The sequence below is a fragment of the Coloeus monedula genome (genome assembly GCF_965178545.1).
Source record: "Coloeus monedula genome assembly, chromosome: 3".
Taxonomy (NCBI): Eukaryota; Metazoa; Chordata; class Aves; order Passeriformes; family Corvidae; genus Coloeus; species Coloeus monedula.
Window position 1 is genome coordinate 29,137,187 of NC_138783.1, and position 8,928 is coordinate 29,146,114.

The 8,928-nt window shown below is 43.2% G+C and overlaps 1 protein-coding gene across 1 annotated transcript; it reads right to left on the reverse strand.

Annotated features, from left to right (window-relative positions):
• Positions 1 to 2,272: 2,272 nt before the first annotated feature.
• Positions 2,273 to 4,272, reverse strand: TMEM139 (transmembrane protein 139; the record flags this gene model as incomplete). The annotated part of the gene is made up of 2 exons (XM_082278046.1): positions 2,273 to 2,741; positions 4,025 to 4,272. The coding sequence occupies 2 exons, from the start codon at positions 4,270 to 4,272 to the stop codon at positions 2,273 to 2,275; spliced, it is 717 nt and encodes a 238-aa protein (XP_082134172.1).
• Positions 4,273 to 8,928: the final 4,656 nt, after the last annotated feature.

Sequence of the window (8,928 nt, forward strand, 5' to 3'; positions counted from 1 at the left end):
GTCACTTAGACCATAGCACTGAGTGCCACGTCCAGTCTTTCCTTAAACACCTCCAGGGAGGGTTACTTCACCACCTCCCTGGGCAGCCCATTCCAATGCTTGACAACTCTTCTGTGAAGAAATTCCTCCTGAAACCCAGCCTGAACCTCCCCCGGCACAGCTTGAGGCCAGTTCCTTTGGTCCTGTCGCTGGTTGACTGGGGGAGGAGAGCAAACCCCACCTGGCTATAATCTCCTTTCAGGGAGTTGTAGAGAGCAATAAGGTCTCTCCTGAGCCTTCTCCAGGCTAAACAACCCCAGCTCCCTCAGCTGCTCCTCATACAACTTACAAAAAGTCACACAAAGCTTCAGATGGCTGCTCCCTGGTGCACAGGAATTCGACTTGCTAAAGCTTAACACAAGTCCAAAGGCTTGGCAACCTTTACAAATGTTGAAGACAAAATTGTACTGATCATAACTGGTGACATTTTTGACCTTTGTTTTGGCTAGTGTTTAGTTTGTGCTGGTCACCTGAATTTCTTCCTGACTCCTGGCAATTTGGTGCACTCAGACAGGTCCTGAGTTGCCCAGTGTAAGACTCAAAGGTTCTATGCCTGCGTCACACACCTGTGATACCTTCTGGTGACCTTTATTTCATTTCTGTTCGCAGACACAGGAGGGAAATGCAAGTAGTGATTGCCATTAAAGAAATCATGTTGCCTTTATCAGCAAGTTTGTCTCTCATAATACTTCCATGATAGAGGTATCATAATTGCTTCATCAATAATAATAAAGTAATTCAGCTGTAGATTCAGAAATTGAAAACTCCTCTCTTTTTTCTAAGCCAAGATTATCAAATAAGAAGAATATAAGCAAAAGAATGGCTTTGTGGAGTGCTTCTTTTGGGAGGAAAAATTAATGATGCCACCAGGAATTTTTAATGCAGTCCTGTTTATTTATAAACAACATAAAAGATCTTTTTTTTTCTTTGAACTATAAAGAATCAAACAATAAGAAATAATTTATTTGCTTCTACCCTATGGTTTGATGGTTCCTCATATGAATAAAGATGCAGTCATGTGAGCAAGGCTGTGATGACTGCTGCTCTCCTTCACAGGAGGCTCAGACCACCATTTTTATTTTTTAATTTGGACATTCACCAGACGCAAATGCATCTCTTTTCATGCTGGAGACCACTTTGACACTGCAGAGCTGATCGGTTTAGCTCACCCATTTAAAAAGGCACAGCATCACTGATCAGTGACTGCTAGAACCTGCCTGCAGCCTAGAACCGTCATGATGAAGGCCAAATGTGCCTTGGGACTGTTGTCCTCAGGTGCTCTGTGCTGCAGCTGTGACCCTGGCAGACACACTGGACCTTTCCAGAGCCCACAGAGAACTGGAGGAGCTTTGGCCTTTCTGTGCAAGTGCTCGCCATGATGACAATAAAGTGTCTCATGTGTTAGAGTACATCTGTAGTACAGCAGAGACATACACCCTGCTGTAGAGCCATGAAGGCTAGTGGTCCATGCAGAGAATGCTTACATGTGTATGTATCCCATTGCTGGCCTCTCTTGCAAGGGGAAAGCTTATCTCCCTCTTGTCCACCACTGGCTGTGTGGGATGAGATCTTCGTGAACAACCAAAGTCATTTAATGCATACTATCAACCTTTCAACCCTAAGTGACAGGTATCAGGTGGTACCAGCTTCCAGATGCAGTCAGCCACTCTCCCCTCAGTTACAGTCCCATGTAGCACAGTTGAGGATGTGGAGCAGGTGTGGCAGAGGGACAGTAACAAACAGCTTAGACCATAAATTTGTGTTGCTGCAAAACAGCAACTTGGGGACTGCAGGCTTGTTCTCTCTGTAGGGATTTCAGGGTGGCTGATGACCACACAGCACTCAGCAATATTGCTGTTTGCAATGCACAGGCAGATCCTGCTTAGCGTTGTTTCTATTCCTCGCCTTTTTCAGGCAGATTCTACTGGCTGCATCCTACAGTCCTTCTTCAGAGGTCTTTTGGCAACCTTTTCTCTTCTCATGATTTACTTCTCCTCTCCCATAAAGGTGTATCTCCAGTTTGAGAATGCTGCCATATATAACACAACTTTCCTTACAGTGGTTTTAGGTATCTGCCAGGACAAAGCAGTGTGGTATTGCATTGATTTATATTTCGTGCAAAAAGATTCTAGTAACAACAGAAGCTGGGTCTGTAGTTCAACTCTGGTTCAAAGAATGGTGAAACAAACATTTACATTTTCAGGCAAAGCAATCTCAGCCGTTTACCTGCCCTCTAGGAGCACCCTGTATTGGAGTGAGGGTTTGGTTCTGTATTCATAGAAGGTGAAATCAATCCTAACGCAGAGGGCTGGTGAGCATCTTCAAAGACCTCATCACTGATGGCAATCTCGTAAGCAGGTGGTGGAGTGAGTGGCTCCACTGGTTCGAACCTGTCTTCAATATCTTTCTCCTCATGGATGTCCGAAACAAACCGCTGCAGTCTTGGAGGCAGCACCAGCTGCAGCTGCATCCTGGAGCCCGTGTCTGTCTCAGGAGTGTGCATTGTGTCTGGTGGCAGTGGCCCCCGGAGAGCCTCCTCCATCATCTCCTGTTGGGCAGAGGATTCAATAACTACATTGTATGGGGGCGGCTCACTCAGCGGCAAGGGCATAGAGCCTGGGTTGGATGTAATTGTCCATATTGCTGGAGCTGACATGGTCATCACCTCCTCGTAGGTGGGCGCTTCGTAGGCAGCGTTCACCCTGTGCCAGAGAGCAAGGCCAGATACACTCGTTATTTTACTGCTTAGTTTATGTTTATAGTACAGATCATGGACTGTAGGGACCATGCTACAATCAAAAAATGGGACTGAGGATATCTCATGTGGTATTGCTGTGTAGGATATTCTGCCTCTGAATCAGCTCACCTCTCCAGCCAACTTAATGTCTTTCTTACTGGTATAGCAAATAGCTCATCCGATCATTTTCCCACACTCCCCAGAGTAAGTGAAGCTACCCACACTGTTCAGTTCAGTGTCCTAGGCTTAACCTGGTGTCCTCCTACCAGTTAAAATTTATTACTAAGGATTGCTAGTTATCTCATAGAATAAAACAGGACCTAATTTTTTTAATACATTAGCTCAATGTTCATCCATTTTTAAGAAGTGAAGAAAATTAAGTACTTTCTTTTAGTTTAAACAAGGACTAATTATTCTGTCTTTAAAAGAATTATCTGCAAAGAAAAAATGTTACTTTAGAGACATTTTTCTTTTCAGGTCATATTTTTAAATAAAAAGATACTAGTTTTCTTCAAGTATGCCCCCAAACTAGCAAAGCCCAATATAGACTTTTTTAATATGGTCTTTCTAAAAATAAACACTGTATTTAGGAATATCAAGTCATTTATGCATGTGGATAGTGATTATCTGGATTATACAAGGAAGCAAGGCTACAAATAAAGTCCAACTCTTCAAGGACAATAGGCAAACCGGGGTTAGATTAGGCAATGCTGAGAACCTGCAAATGCACATGAAGCCAAAAAGAAGTAGAAATATTCAGAGCATCTAAAAATCAGGGGGTTTATTACTGCCAAGCTGGGATTTTAAGAGTGGAAACACACCCAGTTGCAGGTTTCTCTTAAAGTTTGCCGAGAAACAGTTGCTCTAGAGATAAGGTTTATAGAGCTAAACCCAAATAAGATTTGGTATTGCTTCAGCATTTTTTCTTTTTCCTTGTCTGACTCATTGTTTGGAAAGCCTCGATTACTCAAAGAAAAATAAAATGGGCCTGGATTGGTTTAACACTGACAAGTTTTAGCAAATCAGTTCCCAGGGGGAAGAAAATATGTAATATCATAAAAGGTACAGGACATGTGTGGCACTGACATTTGCAACCTCCACGTCAATAATGAGGGAAAACCACCTGAAAAGAACTTTGGTCTTTGGGAACGGAGTCTGCGTTTGGTGCCTCAGAGGAAGGGCTGCAAAAGGGTGTGTAAAATGGCCAAGAGCGAGGTGAGAAAGAGGAGTAACCAGGTTGCTGCTTACCCTGCTTGGCTTTGCCTGTTTGGAGGTATTTCATTTGCGTCATGCTGGTGTTGATTCCTCAGGTAACACTCGACAAACATACTCAGCAAATAGCCGACCAGGCACACTCCCCCTACCCCGAGGAAGAAATAGCCTACGGGGTTGATGTTAGAGGAAATGGCCAGCATGGTGACCCCGATGAGAAGAGCAGCAGTGAACAGAAGCAGCAAGGTTTGGCGGATGTTCTTCCAGCGTGTCTCTAACCACATGGCAGAAGGGATGGTGGTAGCAGGCACTTGAGAACAGATGGGCACTTAAAGGGACAGACATCTGTGGAAGATGGAACAGTTTTTTCAACATGAAACATGAGCATTTAAATAGATTTATAAGCATTGTGACTGAAGTAAGAACATACACGCTCGAGTACATGCACGTATATCATAAGCCTGGGAAATCTGTGCACACCAATGTAAACATACTAGAATTTCCTGTGTGCGTGCATATTGAATAGCTGGAATACTTGGACACAATTGCAAAACATAAAATGCAGAAATAGACCATCAGCACTTATTACCAGGCATATCTAAAAAGCTCTGGCTTAACAGGGATGCAGATTGAGGTTACTGCAAAAGCAAGACACAGAATAACTTTAAGGGTTAATTCTAGGACATTTGTGCCTTGCATAATGAACATTCAAATACTCATTCAGGTCCCGGAAAAAAAGCAGCATTATTTAATGGGCCTGTCTGCCCTGGTAAATTGAGCATCTAACTTCAGTGTAGCATTAGAGTAGTAATGTAACTTTAGGTTCTGGATATAGCTGGGTACGTGTGCTTTTGTAAAATGTAGGCATTTATTTTGCGTATTTGCCTGTATCCTCAGTTCTTTCTCTGCTGATGTGCTTTTTTTTGCTCTGTTCTTAGACACAAGAGCCTTTCCTGACCCCCATTCCAAACCCCATTTCTGTGAAAGAGACAGCAGTTGCCACTGTGTGCAGTCAATATGGAATGAATACCAGGGATCTGTGGCACTCAAGAATACCGTAATTAAGGAGCTGTCTTGCATGTGTTATACTAATCTACATCTATCTGGCTGTTTTGGTGAAGACCTCTTTGAAGGAAAAAAGCATGACGCAATGGGCATATTTTTTATGAATATGCATCTCCAAACAAATACACAGTTTTTTATAGCTCCATGTTACATTGTGCGCTTTCCCCTCATTACAGCAAAAATAGTTAAGTGTATATACACAAAAGAAACACATTTTTTCTACTTACCAGAAAGAGGTTTTGGTAGGTACGAGCAGTCATGTTTTAACTTCTCTCCTCATCACAAGGAAAAATGTGCACTGCTGCTTCCCGTTCTGACCCGAGAATAGAACACCAGTTAAAACTCTCCCTTCCTTCTTCTGAGTTTTTCGGTAGGGAAAACAATGAAGATTTCTTTGGAAAATAAAAGTCAGAAACTAGTGAATATGGGAAGATACCAACTGATGAGAAGATCTCATTGTATGAATTTTGTGTGGGAAAGTAGAATCTCCGTTTTCCAGGTTCTGAATCCAAAGCAGTTTCTAGACGATCACATACCTCCTACTCCTTTGCAGCTCTTCTCGGTCTGTCCCACAAAAGCAGGAAACTCATTAGGAAAGAGGGCGGAGTGAGCAGTGGGGGAGTGCTTACCTGTGTCGTATCTGTTTGGTCTGCTTTACTTCAATGAGAGAAACTGCCCTGAAAATTCCGGGTTTTTCCCCACGTAGCAAAGGAATCTTGATCTCTGCCTCACAAAGCAGGAACAACTGCCTGCCCAGCCCACATCATGTGGCCCACGCATAAATCTATTTATGACTTCTGTAAAATGTAAATTCATATGCTTGTCCTGATCAAGTGCTGTTTGTCAAATGTTGTTTTATGCCCTCTTTGATTTTACAACCAAAAGGGGAAAAAAACGGGGCAAGAGGGTATTATTTCACAGAAGGCTGAGTTAAAAACATTTTTACTCCCTGATGTATCTGGGAATGAGAGGTAATGATAAGCAGCAGAACTGAATTAGGTACTGAATTACTTCTGTTATCTGAACCTTTAGTGTGTGTCTGAAAATTAGAATAGAATAGAATAGAATAGAATAGAATAATTTCAGTTGGAAGGGACCTACATCTACCCCAACTCCCCACCTGCTTCAGGGCTAACCAGAAGCTAAAGCATGTTATTAAGGGCGTTGTCCAAATGCCTCTTGAACACTGCCAGGCTTGAAGTATTGACCATCTCTCTAGGAAGCCTGTTCCAGTGTCTGACCACACTCTAGGTAAAGAAATGCTTCCTAATGTCCCCTGACACAGCTTTGAGCCATCTCTACTCGTCCTGTCACTGGATCCCTGGGAGAAGGGATCAGCACCTCCCTCTCCCTTTCCCCTCCTCAGGGAGCTGCAGAGAGCAAGGGGGCCGCCCCTTATCCTCTCTTTTCTCCAAACTGGACAAACCCAGAGCCCTTAGCCACTCCTCACAGGACACACCTTCCAGCCATTCACCAGCTTTGTTGCCCTCCTCTGCACACATTCAAAGACTTTCACACCCCTCTGAAGTGGCGGGGTCCAGAACTGCTGCCAGCACTCCGGGTGAGGCTGCACCAATGCTCCCATGAGTCCTTCTCTATCCACAAATAGCAAGTCTAGGAGGGCATCTTTATTAGTTGTCTCACTGAGTATCTGTGACAAGAAGTTATTTCCTGCAAACTTCAGGAATTTTCTAGATGTGCTCACCTAAGCAATTTGTTATTCCCAGCTGATGTCTGGGAAGTTGGAATCTTCCATAGGGGTAAGGGCTGCTGATCCAGAGATTTCTCTTAAATGTCCTTAGAACTCATCAGTGCTTACCTCACTGTAAGTTCTTGAACACTACAGGATGAATTATCTCCAGGAGCAGGCTGGAGCTCATGGTTGGGTGTCTGTAACAGGAAGATGCCCGACTGTAAAATGTTTATTAATAGTATTTAGTTTGGAAGTTTAGATCAACAAGAATCACATGAGGTTTAACAAAGATAAATGTAAAGTCATGCAGGGACAGAATAATCCCAAGCAGCAGTACAGGCTGGGGCCAGACTGACTGGGATGCAGCTCTGCTGGAATAAACTTGGTGGACATGATGAAAGGGAAGCTCAACAGGAGTCAGCAGTGTGCCCTTGAAGCAATGAAGGCAAACTGTGTCCTGGGCGGCATCAGTATGAGGGTAATGAACAGATTAAGGGGTGGGATTATTCTACGCAGCACTTGTTAGGACACACCTGAAATATTGTGCACAGTTTTGGTCCCCCCAGTTTGGATGTGATCTGAAAAACTGGATATGATCTGGTGAATGCTTTGAGGGTTGGAGAACTTTGACAACTTAAAGAGATTGGATTTGTACAGCCAAGAGGAGAGAAGGCTTGGGCAGGTGGTGAGTGTCTACTCAGAGTTTTCTAAGAGTAGTAGGTAGTTGCAGAGAGGAGGGAGGGAGTCTTCATGAGGGTACATGGTGACAGCATAAGAGGCAACAGGAAAAAGGGTAAGTGCCTCTAGATATAATAAAAACAGTCTTTAATGTGAAGACAGCAAAATGCTATTACTTGCCCAGAGAAATGGAGGAATCCTCTTGACTGGAAATACTCAAGACAGAGCTGAGTCCAGGGCCCAGCTTTCAGTAAGAGGTTGGATCAGATCATCTGCCCTTCCAGCCTAGACTTGTCAATGTTTCTATGTTTTGAATATTTTCTCCTTATAATTGCCTTTTTGGCTGCTGACAGATAAAGGACCTTTAGCTTTGATTGTTATCCATTCTTTGCTTTCAAGAGAATTCTTTCGAAGATGGCAGACTTAACACCCACATAAAGGGGAGAAAGTCAGGTTTCTGGTGTGTAGCATGTCATTTTGCAAGGCTATTATTTAGATGGAAATTATGATTTCCATTTTGGGTTGGCTGGTGTTGAGAACACCTTAACTGCTAAGGAAGATTTGAGAAAACTGTTTTGACGGCCTCTTTACACAGGCATCATGACTGACCCATGGTGGAATCTGCACGTGTCGGTACAAACAGCAACTACCTTCTAATCAGTGTAGCTGGTGGTTGTTGGAAACATTCCTCAGAGAGAAAAGATTTATATCCTACTGATTTGAGGAGGTAATTAAAGTTATTCCTCCTGCCTGTTCTCTATTTCCTCCTGTCCTCCTTGCAGTGATTCAGTGCTCAGGTGATCTCTTGCTGAACCAGCCCAGCCATCTCAGCTAGTGGGAAAGTACTTACATTTTTCCAAAGTGAATTTACTTGACTTAATCTACTCGTTGTATCATCTAACCATTAGTTCCCCATTAAAGGGAAGCAATAGGAATGAATAGCCAGAGTGGTGGAGGAGAAGGGAGGAAGAGTGGGAATAATTTCCAGGGCTGTAGTGGCTGTCATTTGATTGACTTGACCCAAACCATTGGAGTAGAAGGAAATTCCTCCTTTTTGGATGGAGTAAGCCCACAGAAAGTTGTAGAATCTAAGACTCATTTTTTACTCAGCAAAGCCTGTTAGATATATCATGGATTACCAGCTCAGCCTGATGACTTTAGACAACTCCTAGCTCTGGTATGTACACTGACTACTGTCCAAAGGCCCCAACAATCTGACCATTGTTGAATCCCCCTTGTTAGTTCCTATGGAAGGCACTTCAGCTGTGTGGAGGGAGCTGAGGCACTTTGCTTGTCTTCACATTCTCCTGTGGGGAGTAGGCACTGCTTTGGGGCTAGATCTTTTTGCTAAGTTAATAGAAAGTCAGAAAGGTGAATAAATGCTTCATTATTTGGTGGAAAACTGCTTCTGTGATTGGAAAGGCTGTATTTGATTTGTGGATAGATAGAAAGATGTTGGTTTTGCTGACAATCTGTATAGTAGTTTTGATAAGTGCACAATTTT